The 19,772-nt window shown below is 39.0% G+C and overlaps 3 protein-coding genes across 4 annotated transcripts in view; 2 read left to right on the forward strand and 1 right to left on the reverse strand.

Moving 5' to 3' along the window:
- Nucleotides 1–6,730: 6,730 nt before the first annotated feature.
- LOC139465930 (uncharacterized) lies at nt 6,731–9,427 on the forward strand. The gene is made up of 3 exons (XM_071247933.1): nt 6,731–6,785; nt 7,507–7,553; nt 7,917–9,427. The coding sequence occupies exon 3, from the start codon at nt 8,066–8,068 to the stop codon at nt 9,131–9,133; it is 1,068 nt and encodes a 355-aa protein (XP_071104034.1). The 5' UTR covers nt 6,731–6,785; nt 7,507–7,553; nt 7,917–8,065; the 3' UTR covers nt 9,134–9,427.
- A 1,855-nt stretch (nt 9,428–11,282) lies between these two features.
- Nucleotides 11,283–14,698, reverse strand: LOC139465929 (uncharacterized). The gene is made up of 2 exons (XM_071247932.1): nt 14,604–14,698; nt 11,283–12,717 (listed from the first exon to the last, which is right to left on the reverse strand). Exons 1-2 carry the CDS (start codon nt 14,696–14,698, stop codon nt 11,283–11,285), a joined length of 1,530 nt encoding a protein of 509 aa, XP_071104033.1.
- A 3,987-nt stretch (nt 14,699–18,685) lies between these two features.
- Nucleotides 18,686–19,772, forward strand: part of LOC139465437 (transient receptor potential cation channel subfamily M member-like 2) — a 72,986-nt gene continuing 71,899 nt past the window's right edge. For both annotated transcript variants that reach the window (XM_071247149.1, XM_071247150.1), the window contains exon 1: nt 18,686–18,753. The gene's annotated coding sequence lies outside the window, so the exon portion shown is untranslated. The remainder of the gene's footprint in view (nt 18,754–19,772) is intronic.

Consider the following 19,772-nt stretch of genomic DNA (forward strand, 5'->3'; position numbering starts at 1 on the left):
AGGACCAATGTGAAGGTCGCCCAAAGACATTGTATTCCAGCCACGTTTTATCGCTTAGTGGAGATTTCCCAGCCGGAATAAATCGTCAGTTGAATGGCGCGATAATCTTAAGGACTTGTAAAGATAACCCCTTATACATCTAGATATATGACACATGGCAACGCAATGATGGAGACTTACACTAGATATAGTTGGTTGGTTGGTTTGTTGTTTAACGCCGCACTCAGCAATATTCCAGCTAGGCCTATATGACGACTGTCTGTAAATAATCGAGTCTGGACCAGACAATCCAGTGATTAATATCATGAGCATCGATCCACGCAATTGGGATCGATGACATGTATCAACCAAGTCAGCAAGCCTGACCACCCGATCCCGTTAGTCGCCTTTTACGACAAGCATAGTCGCCTAAGGGTTGCTGAAGACCTATTCTATCCCGGAATCTTCACGGGTCACACTAGATATAGGTGCGGAGTGACGGGCGCACGCGTTAGCCATGTATAGGCTACCCCACCGCACACTAGATATAGGTGCGGTGGGGTAGCCTATATATACATGGTTATTTTTTTAAGCGTTCGCTCGTCACTCCGAAGACCCGGGTGCGATTCCCCACATGGGTACAATGTGTGAGGCCCATTTCTGGTGTCCCCCGACGTGATATTGCTGGAATATTGCGGCGTAAAACGATACTCACTCACTCTATAGCCATTCATACATTTATCAGCGTATTGAACATGAGAAATGATACAAGTGTACACAAATGCATTTACAGGTAGTCTGTAGGGCTGGGACGAGTCCAAATGTACTACCCGGGTACCCACCAACCTATTACAAGACCCTACCCGGGTACCCGCTGTAGATATTTAGAGATAGGTACAAACTGTCCGATTTTGAAAAGTTTGACCTTAACCCTGGCAAAATGTATTTAGATACACGCGTAAAACGATCTAGCCATGCATTCACTGAAGTTTACTGCATGAAGTTTTATCTTTATTCAAACACATAAAAGTCAGAAGGAATGGGTGCATTGTCAAAAAGAAATGGGAACATTAGTGACTTATAGTGTAACCATAGAGTTTTAGATATTTTTGTCAATAAACAATATATCACGTGACTAATCACGGGTCCGGATAGTCCTGTGGGTACCCGGGTCCTACTCAGGACCAACCCAACCCGAGTACCCGAGTTACCCGTCCCAGCCTTAGTAGTCTGTATCATAGATATGTCTATTATAGTGTCCCTGGTGTGTGTAAGAAAAGGTCAGGTCGCTTATCATGCTTATGAACCTGCACGATCAATGAAATAGCATGAGCGGTTACACTTTTTTGATAAGGCGGTAAACGAGGTCTAACAGGCCTGCCACACAGCAGGGTGTCATCCAAAATTTAGCAAACGTGTTGTGATATAACTGAAATATTCAAATCGTGGATAAACCAGCTCCCTCACGTAAACTCTGCGCTACAAGCTCCTCACAGCGATAGCCCGTTCGCGGAGCTCTCTATACTATTACCGAGAGTGTAACGAATGTGTCACGCGCTGGGAAGGAGCTTGTCTGCGCTAGGGGTCTCAGGATACATGTTATACAAATACTACTCATAGGGTCAAGGATATCGGAGTAATTCTCACTGAGCAATATATCTTTTGCTACATGGTGACTGGCTAATTCAATCCATTGTTTTCATCGTTTGCAAAGCAGCCCATTGCAACATGTTGTCATATCAACGCATTTTCGAAATAAAAAATATGACGTCATCCATTGTGTTCATGACGTCTCAGATGGTTTTACGTATACGTGACGTCGTTACAACAATTGGTTGACCGAGTTGATACATAGAGGATATTAGATTCGTGTTCATGTCATAATATGTTTACGACACAAGAGTCTAAATACCGGTATTTAAGCACGAGCCTCGTAAACATAGTATGATGAACACGAATTTAATGTTCTATTTACTACCGACGAAGATGTCTACATACAGAGACAAATTTTAGGGTTTAACTTAAGGACAGCAAGTCGCAACAGCACCGGAACCACAATTTGTCGAATGACGTTAACAATTTTCAGCCATGACGTCGATTCTAGTGTTACGTCATTCCGACGACCCACAATAAGATTCGAATGACGTCAACAATACCGTCCGTATGACGGAAACAATACACTGTTGTCTAGATTTTTATGAACCCCTGATACAGTCGTGCCTCGTTTATACGGACACTTGCGTCATTTCACAATTCGTCCGTATAAACGAATTTCCGTATAACTGAAACCAGCTTCTTACTGGAAGAGTTTCTCCCCTTCAATTATTCAACTCATGACGAAATTCCTTATAATACTGTTTTTGTACTACATATAGAATACTAAAAGAGCTCCCGTTCAATACCAGTTTTATGAGACCCGAGAAGATCCGGGGTGGAATAGGTCTTCAGCAACCCATTCGTGTCGTAAAAGGAGACTATGCTTGTCGTAAGAGGCGACTAACGGGATCGGGTGGTCATGATTGTTGATTTGGTTGATGTACGTCATCGTATCCCAATTGCGTGGATCGAAGCACATGTCAATCACTGGAATGTCTGGCTCACACAAAATTTTTACAGATTGTCGTCCTACAGCTGAAATATTGCTGAGTGCTGCGTTAAACAAGAAACAAACCAATTTTATGAAACGAGTGAATAGTTCTGGTACCTGACGAGCGAAAGCGTCATCAGCTTGGAAAGTTTTTTTTGCATAAATGCTCAGATCTCGAGAAATACAGGAAAATGCTACGCTCAAACGATTTTTGCAAACATACTTCTTACAGAAGTAAGCGTTCACTTTACTTGCGGAAATGTCGCTTGCAGTACACTATCGCAGGGGGTGAGTGGTGTCGGGGTATTCAAGCAAAACAAAACTCGTCTGCTTCCAGAGGTTCTAGATCCGTGAAGATTCCGGGCTAGAATAGGTCTTCAGCCACCCATGCTTGTCGTAAAAGGTGACTATGCTTGTTAAAGGCGACTAACGGGATCGGGTGGTCTGGCTCGCTGACTTGATTAATGCATGTCATTGATCCCAATTGCGTGGATCGATGCTCATGATATTTATCACTGGGTTGTCTGGTCGAGAATCGATTATTTACAGATCGCCGTCATATAGCTGGAATATTGCTGAGTGCGGCGTTAAACAACAAAACCAACCAACCAACCAATCTAGATCGATCTACGGCAATCAAAGATTACCCTCATGATATATTTATTGCAATGTTTCACACAAGCGTGGTATGTTCAGACCAATTTAACTGGGCACCGGGCCACGGAGGTCTCTCTTTAAAATGATTTAATTTCTGCAGTATGGAGGCAGAGGCGTGAGATGCACCTCTACTCAGAATTTCTTTTCGTTCTATGTCATTTTTTGTAAGTGACAAAGTTGGGAGAATGGCGGCGAATGGTCGCTTTAAACATGAAGATGATACAGTCAAGCGGCTGCCAGTGTGGCTGCACTGTGTTCCCATGTGTAAAAGTCCAGTTTCCAACCTTGCCGAACTAGTCTGGAATTATGGAGTTATATTTTGGCTGGACTAACGACTCGATGCATAGTCCCATCAAAATCGCGTAACGACATCGAGATCCGGTTCGTAAACTACCGTGCAGATTTCGATCGATTGCAGGATTTGCAAAGCATGTGTATCGCAAACTCGGCGTCAACAGATATTTTCCAAATCCTTTCGTGTTTTTAATCCAAGAGCTCACGTGATTGATGCACTTTAAGACCCGTTTTATCATAACATACATTTGATTATCGATCAGATCGTCTTGTCTGGGCGCAGCCATTTTGTTCGAAACAAATGCAAGTAATATGAGAGGTGGAATCTGATTGGTCAGTAGGAGGGACATAGAAAGGACATAACTCGTAATACCGTAATAACTCTCAGGAAGATGGGACACCCATTCCAGGAAATAGTACCTACTACTACACACATACCCTCTCCCCTCTGGAACCGCCAATGTTACCCCTATATAACTCCGAACCCCTATGTAATGGCAGAGACCATATACCGATATATGGTCTCTGGTAATGGCGAAAACGTAACGCACTTACTTCATATTACTTACACACGTATATGTTGTCAATACTTCAGGTCCTGTTTAATATACACAACGTTCCTCTATCACGTATATATGGCGTATGTATACATGGCCGTGGAGTATATTCACTTTGGTCTATGAATGTATACATATTTGTGCGATATTTAGGCCAGTAGATTTCCTTGATCATAGAGCAAGATTAACGTACCACCAAAACTCAATTTCCCTCAATTTCCTCATACGTATCGCTGTATGTGCGTGAGTTAGTTTGTGCGTTCGTGCGTGCGTGCGGGCGTGTGTTTGTAACAAAGACAAAACCATGTATAGTTTTAAACACGAGGAAATAGAAGTGACACCAAAAAGTAACAATAAATAAAAAGGGACTTTACACCGAAGTTGACGTGAATCACTTCCGACCTATAACCACTGCTCGGGAGCGAGCCTGTACAATTTGTGTAATATTGGCACAGATACCATACCTTCTCCGAATACAGCTTGGGAATAGTATGAAGGTAGGTGTTTATCGCAACCAAAAGCCATTATATAATATATATATTTTGGTAGGTATTCAGAGCTCCAGTTAAGCTTTTAGTGTTGTGGGTATTTTACCCATGCATTTTAAAATCATTGGGTATCAGTTATTCTATCTGGGTATTCAAATTTCTGTTACCCACTAGTTTTTACACATGTGGGTATCTAAGTTAAATATTTAAAAACACTATTCATCTAGTCCCTGAAAACTGGTGTCGTGCTGGTTCAAGAGCTTTATAGGACTCAAAAATACCACGATACTTCCACAAGGAAGTGTGATGGAAAGTGATCATGATGTAACTGTCATCATGGAGTTTGGCAAGGTTGACGGAATGCCCGTTTATAATTTCAAAATAAGTTGCTGATTTGCTAATCGAATACGCAAGGTTACTTCACAATATTTTGAAGATACGCACAAGTTTTATTTTTGTAGCGTATCTGTAATGTTCGTTGCGTATTTGATACGCTTGGTTTTTATTTTACTGCGTATTTCTGCATTTCTAATGCGTATTTTACGCAGATATGCAGCTTATCTGGAGCTCTTGTATTAATGTAGCAACTTGTACCTCACGTCAATTTGTTAAGTCGCCATAACCCCCATGGAGCTGTGAGTTGTCAAATATGACGTAACATTATAGTCCCTGGGTGGTCTCGGGGCAGAGACACGGGCATTTGTCAACTGTAGGTATGTCAGTACTCCGTGGTATACTGATTATGTTACAATGTATGTATATATAGACGTCCACTGATTCGCATCGTTTGGGCTTTGGATCATTGCCACCTGCACATACAGATTCCAGTAATAAATACACCTTCCGTCTTCACAACAGCATAATATTTTCCTAACAAAGATGGCACATATTGCACCTATTATATAGTTTTATTAGTGTACAAAACTAATCATGACAAAAAATGTACAATGTATGTATGCAAGTTCGCATAACTTAACAGCTGTTGTACATTGTATTATATTGTATTATCATTGAATAATGAAGGTGCGGCTGATGCATTAAAATCGTTGTAAAATCGACGTGATCTTTTATAATATTGCACTCGTGAACATATGGTATTATTGATCCTTCTGGAACTAAAGACTGCTCAATTGTTTTATTTCTTTATTTTGTAAAAAGCTGTCAACATCAATTAATACAAATTATTTCATAACCCTCCAAATATAGTCGTATTATAAACACAGTATTAAAATCCTATTCTCAAATACACAAGAATACTGTCCGGTACATAATCATTTGTGATATTTTCAATGAAGTTATTTATAAGAAATGACAATCAACCACATACTGTATAGAATCACAGAAATCCTTACTAAAGTAAAAAAAAGAAACTGAATGCAGTGGTGCTAAAATCGTTCCATATATATACAAACAATAAACAAGCTTTGTATAAGCGACCTAAATATAATTTGTTTTTCCTTTGGATATATAAAATATACAAAAATGTACTTTTTGGATATATTGGAATTTTCCCTTGTGTAATATCAAACAATTATCTAGCGTTGACGGCCAAATACCTTAAATATTTTTTACGGTTTAGAACAAAGCCACAAAGGCTGTTGACTTGCCAAACAATTTGCGGCAACATCCCAGGACACAACATGTTAGCTGGGTACACGTGAAGAACTCACTGTTAACCTCATGCTTTGTTGTACTCAGAAACATTCCAGCTGAATGTCAAGGTGTGGAAATAATCGAGTCTGGACCAGACAGTCCAGTGACTGACATCATGAGCTTTGATCTACGCGACTGGGATACGATGACATGCATCAACCGCCGATCCCGTTAGCCGCCTCTAACGACAAGCAGCGTTGCCTCTTACAACACTGAAGACCAATGGCCAACATTCCTCAGTTATGCCCCTTTACTACTTCGCCAATAGATGGCGCCAAACGCTACGGTCCTGCGCGTACTTCCGGTATATTACGCGGTTCATAGATATTTGCACGACCAACAACTATAACGAAGTATTTACGATGCCTTCGACGTGCTGCTGTGTCCCGGGATGCTGCAATCGAGGTGGTTTGTCGTTCCCGAGAGAACCCATGTTGCAGAAACGATGGTTGATTGCTGTTCGGAGGAGCGACGAATCAAACCAAGGCAAGATGTGGAAACCGTCACCTCACTGTGTTGTGTGTCATTCTCACTTCAGACCGTCTGATTTCATTGCTGTAACTAGTTATGGTAAGATATTTGGGTTACTTGTTATGTTTCTATTCGTTGGCAGATTTAATTAACGTGCATGCCAATTATATTTGTTATATTTTCTTGCATTGAAACTACGAAGAGGGTTTTACGTGACTCAGAAATGTGTATCCAGTATGCAGAAATGTGAAGAATTGACGCAGACAAAATAGAATATGTTCCGTCCCGCGGGACACACGTATTTCCACAGATAGTTTGATATTGTCATTGAGTTAAATTGAGTAAAGATTCTTAAAACTTCGAAGTGTGGGATTTTTTTCACAATAATTTTAGTTCAGAGTAGGCGAGTAAATTGGAGTATTGGCTAATTCTAATGAAATCACGGTTATGTGTGTTTGCATGTGAACCTATGAGTATATTTCATTGTTTTTTAAAACCCAGATAGAAATAATGTGTCTTTTTTGCCTTACTATAGTAGCCATTTTTTTGCCAGTCAGTGCTCATGGTGATGTATAGGTTTGACCCTCATATATTTCATGCAAGGGCCTTTGAAATCAATTACTGGGGGTCTAGTGCATACCCAGTTAATTGAGGTAAAACCCTGTTTACCACCATTATATTCCTGTTTATGAAGTTATTGATGTTTGATCATAACCCATCTTAGTTTTCTTCTTTAATTTGTTGAATTGATGTTTACCAGGAATGTCAACACATATTTGACGTTTTTGCCTTTAATGCATCATGTTACATTTTCCTGCAGGTGCTTGTTTTCCACAGAGATGAGGCACAGATGATTCAAGAATACAGGTTCATGTTTGTTCACTTTTGATATGTATTTGTCAGAACAATGTCATGTGTACGTGTTGAACTTGAAGACACTTCTCTGTATCAGGCATTATATGTATGTAATGTTGAGACTACATCAGCTAAATTGTCAGCTAATTTATATCATAATTTTCCTTAATTTAAAAGTTTGTTTACTTTTCTAATGTATTGATGTGTATCACTATTATGTTCATAATGTGACAAAACATAGCGTGCCCATAGAAAATTTTTTCTTTCCCTGCAAATTAACTTAAATCTTATCATAAAAAGTTATCTCACAACTGGTAGTCAAAAGATTGCACAATATCTGTTTGGAAAATAATAAACTACTGCTGTTTTTCCCAGGGTGTACACCTCTGAGGAAACAGAGAAAACCAGATGCTGTACCATCAATCTTCCCCTGGACTGAATCAGCCAACGCACTTGAGGCCGATGGAGGCTTAAGGAAATCCCGCATTGAAAGGCGTGAGAACAAAAAGAGGACATTTAAAGCAATGGATACAGATTGTGATATTGAATGTGATATCAGTGAGGTAGCTGGGGAGGGAATATTTGACAATGTTGAGTTTGATGACATGAATACCGACCTAAACATTTGTTCTGCAGATAGTGCAGAGGTTGAATATGAAAGTACATCAGCTCAGACAGACAAATTTCCAATGCTTTCAATACAAAGTATTATGTTTAATGCTGCAGCAATTTTGTTTTATACAGGACTGTCAAACTATACAGACTTCACCTTTGTACTTGCAAGTTTGGGTCCGTGTGCATATCACCTAAATTATTTGTACAGCAAAGTTGACAGTATAACTATCAGTGTGGAAAATCAATTGCTTTTAACACTTATGAAACTGCGCCGACATAAGACTAACTTTGAACTTGGTCTTCATTTTGGAATTTCAGAGAAAACTGTATTAAATGTATGGATCACCTGGGTAAATTTTATGTATAGACAGTGGAGTGAGCTTGATAACTGGCCAGAACGAGACTTAGTGCACTATTTTTGTCCTTCTGATTTCAAATCCAAATTTCCATCCACACGAATTATCATTGATGGTACTGAATGCCCTATCCAGAAACCAAAACGCCCCATAGCTCAGCAGTCTACCTACTCAACGTATAAAAATCGAAATACTATCAAAATACTTGTTGGATCCACACCAGGTGGTCTTGTGTCATATGTGTCTCCTGCATATGGTGGCTCCACAAGTGATCGTCAAATAGTAGAGCGTAGTGGTTTGACAGTGATGTGCGACCCAGGAGATAGTATTATGGCCGATAAGGGTTTCAACGTACAAGATATTTTTGCACCAAAAGATTTTACCATTAATATGCCAACATTCTTCTCAAAGAAAAACCGTATGTCTGGCAAGACTGTTATGCGTGATAGGAAAATATCAAGCAAAAGAGTTCACATTGAACGTATTATTGGTCTGGCAAAAACATTCAAAATACTTACTGAACCTCTTAACAGTTCAGAAACCAAATTAGCCACAGAAATAACCACTGTTTGCTTCATGCTTTGTTCTTTCAAGAAGTGCATTGTTCCCTCTACTTGCTAATCATATTGGTTAGAAAATCATTAAAAATATCTTTCATTCCAGTCGGACGTTAGTCAGACGTAGGGTATGGAGATTTGTTTCTAATTCTTTCAAAAGGGCCTGTTATTTGCGTTTGCTACATGATTAAAATTAATTGTTGCTAAATATTCATGAGGATAAAGTTAAATGTAACATGTTATAGATTATGTATCATGTTGAGACTAGAATGGGAAACTGTGGTCAAAAAGCAAGTTTGAAGCAAACTTACCATTTATGCAGCCACAAACAATCAGAGCTTTTGTTATTACAATGCTAAACTTCCTGTTCATTGTGGTGTTAAACCCATCTCACTTACTGAATTTGTTTTAAATTTATGACATCAGTAACATGAATTTAAGAATGTTGACAGTATTGTGCGTATTGTTACATTTTGCGTACTGTTACATTATCCCCTGCCACAAAGTGGGAGAGACACATTACTTGTCTGAGCATAATTCGGAAACTGTTTCATGTTATTATGAAACTTTGCACATGTATCAAACACAAGTCGAACTGGTGCCTTTTCCTGTTTTCCATGGCAGCAATTTGGATTAAACCCAAATACTGGTTGCTTCTATTTCACAAACTTAAAATCTGTATAAGTTGAAGTGTATATTTCTGGATCATATATCCATCCTTCAATGGATACATGTTTACTGAGAAACAAATTGTAATTAATTGTCCTAAGTTGTGTTTAGATCTGTTACTTTGTGCATTGTGGCTGTAATGAGGACAAAATTCTAATGCATCCCATGGCTGTGTATTCTTGTTTCATATGATACCGGCAGCAGCTAGACCGGTCCAGATATCTGGCACATCTTAGTGTTGTTGCTTCAGCTCTCTCAGATGTTATAAAAGGCAATCATGACAAGCAAGAAGTCAATGACAATGTTTTTTTATCATTCCCTCAAACAGTTCAGCTGCAGATAATAATCACATGACAGTTGTAATTCTTCAGATACAGAGCTGAAGGAGTATGCTTCAAGCAGTGATGATATTTATGAGTATGGACACTGAATTGTGATTATGTATTGCACTGTAGCTTCATCTATATTTAAATATTGTGATTATCCAACTATTAACTACTGGAGTAATTAACAGATGGTTGCCATCGTCACAAAGTGAGTTAAAAGTTAATGTCACATCAATACTATTTCAGCCATATAGCGACGAGACCAAGTTGATGTACACAATTTACTCATGAATGCAAAGGTATATTTAAAAACAATTTTAAATACACATTTGGACATAACAATATCATTTATACAGTTTTAAAACATGGGTTATAGGCCACCAGAAACCAAAGCTAGGCCACCTCGCAGGGGATCATGGGGACTTACAGCACCTCTGCTTCCTGCACGATACACCAGCAGGATTTATGTCATTAACTAAGCCACTGGTGGTTGTGCTCAATACTAGCCAGTCAGCAATGAGCTGGCTTAAAACACTGGTTGAGGATAGTTACATTGATTATTATAGGATTATGTGTCACACGGTGGGGGTGACTTCAACCTCTTGGACAGAGCCTTCATTAATGTCAGTTGATTATAGCATCACATCAAATTTGAAAACAGGCAATTAATGATTCACATACATATTTAGATTAATTTTTTTTACAGACCATTTATTCTTTCAAGTAGTTGATAATGAGGTGCCTGGTCATATAGTACTGTAACAGTAAGTACTAACTGTGACATCAGAGATTGTATTTATTTAGACTAGTGAATGCATCCATGTATGGGACCAGTGTGTATGTTGTGATATTTAGATTATCCAACTATTAACTACTGGAGTGATTAAAAGATGGTTGCCATTGTCACATAGTACTGTAACAGTAAGTACTAAATGTCTTAATAGACATCTGAGATTGTCATGGTTGTATTTATTTACACAAGTGAATGCATCAGAGTTCAACCTGGTTTTGTCTGATGCAACTCTTTTCATGTCAACATGCATCTGTTGAAATTTCATCCTTAAATGGAACCCTGCAAGTCTTTTCATAACTATTTGTTTGTGAATGTCCATATATGCAGTATATAATATGTTCAGCATAAAACATTGAGACTACAATTCTGTCGTTCTTGTTTATAGGGCTCATGACCATTGACACATGAGTATCAGCATCTGAAATTTACCAGGAATACCTGTCATAATCTCTGAAATAGAATTTGTCAAGAAGTGCCTTTTTGAAAAAGGTGTCATAAAATGCCACAAGTTTTTCAACCATAGATTCAATGAAATGATCATCTCGGGATACAGTAAAATATTTCAAATCCTTCATCGTGTATACAATAAAAATGCACTGTTTTCTACCAGTACAGTAGAGCTGCCTTTGCACTTGAAAGAAATATGGCTTGCTTTTGTCAAGGGTAAGTTTTCCCTCAGATACCTTCAAATAGGGAACAGTTATCTCTGAGATTAGGCGGTCTTTAGATGCAAATGGACATTTCACTTCAATGGTAGTATCATCACCGAGAAGTGAATCTGGTGAAGCTGCGAGAAATGGATGAACATCTGACGCAAACATGCCACATGGTGAGGTTTTGAAACCACTTGACCTTTCAAAAGCTTTTATTGCCACCTTTTCATATTTTCTGCCATGTCTAAGTGGTGGACTTTGAATGTCCTCGAAAGGCTTAGTCATTGATCTAGCAAGTTTATGAAAATCAGTTTTGTCTGTTGCCAAACAAATTTTTCCAAAATTGGAAGAAGAAATTCTCTTTGTGTGTTCAGTTTTCCATTCCTCGCTCTTAGACTGTTTACGGGTTATTATTTCAAGGTTGGTTTTATCCATATCTGATATTTCTGATATATTCTGGGATTTCAGGTATTGGTCAGCTAAAGATAACTTAAGATAATCATGATCATGATTAACAGCAAATGGATTTGCTGGAGGAAACATTTGAGAAACTGGAAATGTATTGACACTAGGGTGGTTTAACCAAACATTGCGAAAAAAGTCAGGGTAATTTGGCACTTTGCGATACTGAACTGGTCGTGGGTCAAATATAACATTCAGTTCACTGTTGCATAAATCAAGGTCAGTCGCCTTTATGGGACTGCCTTTATAGGGTTTACTTTTATGAAAGGTTTGCAATCTTTGAGTACATGTTTCTTCAGTTAAAACATCGCCAGTTGTTGAAAACTTGTGCATAGCATATAACACTGCACAAATATGTTTGCAATGTCCTGATGGACCCTGGCCTGCAGCACACTCACACTGCCCCTCCACAACAGAACCATCGTCATCAATTGCAATATCGACTTTGTAAGTCACATGCTTCTTCATTTCAGCACGGCACTCAGACTTCAGGAAACACATGTTACCTGGTTTTGAATACCGAAAAAAATTCAAAAACCTACTAGTGTACAGATTTTTTGAACTTGAACCAAGTTTCTTCTGAAAAGGCTGTAAGTAATAATTTATAGCTTCATATGCTAAAAAAGGAAGATGACTGTCACCATTTACATCCCTATAAGTTTCGACTGGGGGCAGTGTCATTTCGAACTCGGCTTCAAGTTCTGTTTCTTTCCCAAAATTGCAGTTTCGGTCATAGCTCTCGAGTCTGAAAAACATTTGAAATAAACAACTGTAAAAGAAAGAACCTGATTGAAAAAAAATGATTGTAAAATATATGGACTATTAAATTATTTTTGGAGTACACAAATGTCATAGTGTCCATTTTGTCAAAAAGTACAATTATTTTAAGAACAGATCCCTGTAACTCCAAAGTCAACAAATCAGTATTTCTGTCAGTAAGGAAGCTTAAGCCATCTCTGCATTATCAGTACTAAAACGGTAATAATATCTTTACTTGCACTTCAGTAATTGTATATAATTTTTTGTTAGAAAACAAACAACATATAATAATATGGATATTAATGTTAACACAAGAATAAGACATTGTGTCACAAAATATAAATACATGCAGTGAATAAGGACTCTCGATGTGTTTGCCTTCGACCGGAATCGAACCGATGTCTAAAGATTACTCTGTTAGACTACCATTCAAAAGCTTCATTACATCTAATTTTAATATTAGAAATAAAAACGTTGTTATGCACATCAAAGTATGGACCCATCATACTTGTGAAGAAATAATAAATGTGTGAACCTTTCACACTTGTGGAGAAATAATAAATGTGTGAAACCTTTCACACTTGAGGATGAAATAATAAATGTATGAAACCTTTCACACTTGTGGATGAAATAATAAATGTGTGAACCTTTCACACTTGTGGATGAAATGATAAATGTGTGAAACCTTTCACACTTGTGGATGAAATGATAAATGTGTGAACCTTTCACACTTGTGGATGAAATAAATGTTCTAGGTGAAACGATACAGGGAGATCACATCACAGTACATAAGGTCACCTTTTTATGTCAAATTGTGTGGAAACTTCTTGACTAAATATTTCAGAGCAGGTTCAAAAGGAAATTTCTAGTTGTGAATTTGAAATGCTAATTACATAATATTTGCAGTATTTGACTGACACTTGGGTGTCATAAAACAAGTAGTAAGGAACTTAATTTAGCAAGTGTAAAAAAGTACTGTGTATCATGCATGAAAACTTGATGCACCAGTGCACCAATGTATCGTTTCAGTCCTAATAAATGTGTGAACCTTTCAAACTTCTGGCTTAAATAATTAAATGTGTGTACCTTTCACACTGAGGAAATAAGAAATGTGTGAACCCATCACACTTGCTAAAATGAATAAAAATATATGAAAATCTAAACACACTCACTGTAAAGGACGATGAACGTGATAGCCCTCAGTCTTTCTTCAGCCATCGGATGGTGCAGAGCTCAAGCAATTTTTAATGTTTTACAAATATTTCAGAACCTACCTCACGCTTTGTTACATCATGTTTTGGCCACAGATGAATCAAAATTCCAAATATGTGTATAGAAATGAAGAAAGGGACGGGGGCATTATGATTATTTAAGATAGTATCTGCTTAAATTCACTATGTATATTTATATGTATCGAAGAACGATGTATTATTGAATAATTGCCCAAATAATTATAGAATCTATGAAACCGGAAGTTATCCCAACCTCATGTAAAAGGGTGTTATATTTTGTACACTGCCAGTGAGTCATTAATTCGAAGAATAAATTATTGTGACTGACACTTACCTTCCGTACAAGATCCGTGGTTACCGCTCTTTCCCTTGTCAGTGCATCGCAAAGCGTCCTTAAACGGGGACATTTTGTTTACGTGAACGAAAACTGAAGCACTTATGTTGTCGGCACTATCGCCTCGATGCTTACGTTATTTGTTTAGCGATCTCAGTTGTCTAAACTAAACATATGTTCTACCAATGACGATGATACCAATATTGCACTGTGTATTGTGACAAAATGGGGAATAATTACTGTTACAATCTTATAAAATAAATGCTCAGTAAGAAATGACGACGAATAGCAATATTAGAAACTTACCGTTCTATCAGATCAATTTTTCGTCCTGACACTCGAGCACCTCGTGCTTTGAGCTCAGTCTTCAGTTCGGGCAACTTCCAGCTTCCGTAATTCATGATAGAAATAGGCCTTCAAGTACTACCGGATGTTTACAGAAACGCAAGTGGGTCAATGTCGACTGAAGTTTATATATTCCCGCGGATACAACGATGAATGTGGGACCGTAACTACCGCAGCGCCGCCAAGCGGGCAAGGGGGCGCAACTCCAGGAATGTTTGCCATTCCAACCTGGATCTTCACGGGTTTCTAAAGGGGCTGTTAACGGGGAAATGTTCAATAATTCTGGCTTCTGTAAATCAATATAGTTTGTCCATACATTGATTGCTCTGACATGGGCAAAATTAGTGTCAACACTGGTATATTGTGGTATATATATCCGTAAGTTAACCAGCTAACGTCGTACCGGCATCGTCTCAGCCATAGAGCGACAAGACGAGAAGAGGAATGAAATGCATCCCTGCTACCAATACACCAAAGGAACCTGTCACATGTGTTAACATAACATAGATGCTCAAACACGGGTCACGGGCCACCAGCAACCACAGCCAGCCAAGCCCACTGGGGAACACGGCGACCTACATCACCTCAGCCTCTAGCAGAGCCCTCAGTAACCTTAAGCATTTGTTGACAACATCGCACTAAATTTCAAAACAAGCAAATAGTTACTAAAACACACATTTAAAACCTATGCAACTTTTTATAATATCACACTGCATAACATATAGTCTGGGTTTTTTTAATTGTAACTTTTCTTTAGTAATAAGTAAGCCAAAGCTGAGATCAAGTGTGAAGTTGGGGCAAAGACGACTCGGAATATAATAATACAAAGTGTAGCAATTGGATGTGCAAAGTTGTCTTCCCTTAGGCACAGCAGGATAAGATGACTGTTAGTTCGAATACCAATAATGATATTCCTCCTTGCTCACGTGCTGTGATAATACTGACAAAATTTAAAAGCGGCGTTAAACCCAAGTCATTCAGCTCCAAAACTCCAATATTTGAAACTTAATACTTTGATTTTCCGCCGTAATATAACTGGAATACTGTTAAAAGCGGCGTTAAACCCAACTCACTCACGCATATACAATGACGAACTAAACATTAAATGGAAAAGGTATACTGCATGTGCTGTGATTAATATCGCAGGAAATTGGTGTCACACTATTCAACTTCTTTGTTATTGAAATGGATATTACTGCTGGGATGGTATACAATATACATACTCACTTTCTCCGTGCCGACCTCTGACCTCTGACCTCTTATCTTCAAGAGATGGCGATAAGCATGCATGTATTCAAAGTTTTATCCTGTTCGCTTTTATTTGAAACTTTTTCCTCGTTTGATTTTATTTCCTCAACAGGAACTCATTGATACAAGCTGTTTGTTGACACCTGTCTTCATGAGGTAGGTAGGTGGTCACCATTATACTATTTCGGTGTTGTAACATAACTTTAGAGCTACAAGTCATTACCGTGCCATTGTACCGTGCATGTGGCGGACGGGATTCAGGGCGACTGCGGTTGAATATACCCTGAAAATTGGTAATTTAAAGGGTGAAACTCAATCGCTAGTATGTTTCGAAACTTAAACTACAACCATGCAGGTTTGGAACGCAGGGTCGCACACCGCCACCCATGGCCTGGCTCTGCAGCGACATCAACGTCAACAGAGGTACAAAGCTGACAATCTCTTGCAGATCCCTTAGTTGCACAAAATATAGACGACCTATAGAAGGCATGTTGTGTAGAACAGTGCTAGGTTCATGTTGAATCTTGGAAGTATTCCTTTCATGTTCAGATTCTACAGTGTTGGAGAATGTGGAGTATAACTTTCACTGTGTAGTATTTTTTAGCTTGTTGTTTATTGCCACCTTAATAGGAAACAACGCGGGTTTCCTAGACACCATCTCTTAATAGGAAACAACATGGGCTCTAGCCATCATCCCTTAATAGGAAACAACGCGGGGCTCCCTAGCTGTCACCCCTTATAGGAAACAACGTGGGGCTCCAGACATCATTCCTAATAGGAAACAACGCGCGGCTCCCTAGCCATCACCCCTTATAGGAAACAACGCAGGGCTCTAACCATCTCCCCTTAATAGGAAATAACGCGGGGCTCCCTAACCGTCACCCTTTTTGTATGAAGGATTGTACGGGGAAACATATATACGCAGTCGTTTGTAATCTTATATTCACCAGTTCATTAAGATTTATAACTACCTGCCACTGACACCACACCGGGAATATTCGACAGGACATCAGCAATTAATAACTCGGTTATGAATGTGAGTGATTGTAGTCAGCATTATTCCATCATGATAGGACCGCCTCCGTGGTCTAGTGGTAGAGCGTCCGCCCGGAGAGCGGAAGGTCCGGGGTTACCATGCAAAAGACGTTAAAAGATGGCACTTGTTGTTACCCTGTCTGGCGCTCGGCATTAAGGGGTTAAAGCAAGGACTGGTCGGCTCGGAGTCAGTATACTGTGTCTGAGTCGGGTATTCATGTTAAACTGCGGCAGTGGGCTAGCACTATAAATCGGCATCAGTCCGGACTAGTACAAGCAGCGACACAAACACACACGCGTGCATGCACGTCGCTATATAAGTGCAATAATCTTGGACGCGACGTTAAACCCGATTTCACCTCACATCACCATCATGATAGAACTCCACGATTCCTCGTTAGATACGTATGTTTCAAAACATATCTAAATCTAACGAATTGTGTCAGGACACTCGATGCGATAAACGTTTTATAGGCAGGCAACTGTATATACGATGTGCGTGCGTACGTGTGTATGTGATGATGTGATGATGAACACTGCATGCAGTCAGTAATAGTATCAGCTATATGAGGGCGGCGTGAAGAGAATGGAATCTGGACCTGAAAATCTAGTGATTGATATTATGAGGAACGATCCAAGCCGACGGGGTACAGTGCAGCGTGACAACGAAGTCACCCGACCCCATCCACCAGGTCGTCTCTCACGACAAGCACGACAACGTTAAACGACTAATCGGTGATTGGTCATCTGTAATCATAATCACTCTACATGACGGCTTCGCTGTCACTGCGCCAATTATGATAAATGCGCACATTGCACGCATATCTGCATATTGTTGAGAGCAGATCGGGCATAACGGTTAACAGGGTGTTCGTTTTCAAAACCAGAGAGAACATATTCATGATAAAGGCAAAACTGTGTGTCTTTATGAAGTAAACTATGAAATTACTATTGAAAATTGTTATCATATAACTGTACTATCATTTCGATCTTAAAGTGTATTTCCCATGTCAGAAGTCCAAAACTTGCAAGTGTGCGATTGCAAAACGGCTAGTTGTCAGCAATTTCAACAAGGCCTTTTAAAAAGTTTCTGCAACGTTGTTAAAAAATAGGGCATTTCTATAAGCTTTAAAATGGACCCTATATCCTTCCTCGGCATTTATATTACCCACACAAAAGACATATGAACTAATTATCTGATGATGGATTAGTAACACAAATAAATAACACGTCATGGTTCAGTAACCTTTATAAGATGAGGACGCTCGAGGACGACTCATTGTATTTAAATCTATATGGCCTACTCAAGAACAACGCTTTTTCAGACTCCATCTCACATTTTGGTGACACTCTAATATTCAATTCCGATAAATTATTTTCACAATTAAGTTCTATAATGTCAGTCAGATCATGTATATTGCAGATGCTCCATTTACAGCACTCATCATCCGCATCTCTTTACCCAGTCTTTTAAAACGTGAAAAAATCAACCATAGCGTACTTGTGAGGGCACTTGTTCCTAGCAGCCGTCGTCACGACAACGCAACAACAACTCACTCACTCAGGTCAAAGTTCATCAGCAGTTTTCGTTGTATTGTAGGACTTCAAGACTGATGTTGACTTGATTCAGGTAGTATTTGAACATATTGAACATGGCTCCTTTTATTGAAAATATCTGGTGTTCGTTATACCTACTATATTCATTTTTAGTTCTTACGAAACAAACCCACGCAGCTCTGCTTTGTCCGCCATAATGTTTTTATCCTGAGAGAGACAAGCACTTCACACGCCAGATGTGAAATGGCAGTCCTGGTTCTTAACGACACGGGTATTTATGAGATCTTATATGTTCATATCAACTATTTTAATATTCGCCACGTTAATACAGAGACTACAACATTTTTTATTGAAGTTAACATTATATCACGGTAACCCGAAGCCTGTGTTTAGAGTTTGATGTCATCAGCAACGGTATTCACCGGCCCGCGACTAACTGTACAATCCAATGACGATCGTAAATAAATGTAGACCACAATTTCATATACTTTCATTATTAGTTTTGTTGATATTCAAAACATATTTATAAGGCTTATATAAAGACACCATGATTAGCGTTTGTATTTCGCGGATAGCTAGAGTAGGCCTATAGATCTAGGCCTAGTCACAGTTATCATAGGAAGGTATGCAAGTTGTGGGACATATCCTGTCATAGGATTCGTTGTGTAGCCTATTATCATCTGTGTGGTATTGACTGGTTGGGGCTACAGGGCGCCCTGAAAGAAGGCTTGAAAAGCCAGCCAATGGAAAACAAGAGGTGATAAAGATTTTGGATGAGGAGATCCGGCAGTTGTCTGTGTCATAGTTTATTGATTGCATGCGATTATAGAATCTGTTTGCCACCTTGGAGTATCGGAAAGACTCCTGCCCATATCCCCTCTCCAAAAGTTGTATATGTATGCATTGCCACTCAGTCCTTTTAATTCTTTATATTTTTTAGGGGGGATAAAGGCAGAAGTCTCACCATAGTATCATAAAAACAATATTTTTCTCAAGAAAAAATATTTCATATTGGAAAATACATATTTACACATGCCTCTTTGATCATTATGGTTAGTGACCCGTCAAGATCAGTGGTACAATAGGTGTTCAGCAACCCATACTTGCCATAACAGGCGACTATGCCTGTCCCAAGAGGCGACTAATGGGATCCGGTGGTCAGGCTCGCTGACTTGGTTGCTGCATGTCATCAATCCGAATTGCGTGGATTGATGCTCATGATATCAATCACTGGATTGTCTGGTCCAGACTCGATTATTTACAGACCGCCGTCATATAGCTGGAATATTT

The sequence above is a fragment of the Haliotis cracherodii genome, unplaced genomic scaffold, assembly GCF_022045235.1.
Source record: "Haliotis cracherodii isolate W230 unplaced genomic scaffold, xgHalCrac1.p SCAF_18, whole genome shotgun sequence".
Lineage (NCBI taxonomy): Eukaryota > Metazoa > Mollusca > Gastropoda > Lepetellida > Haliotidae > Haliotis > Haliotis cracherodii.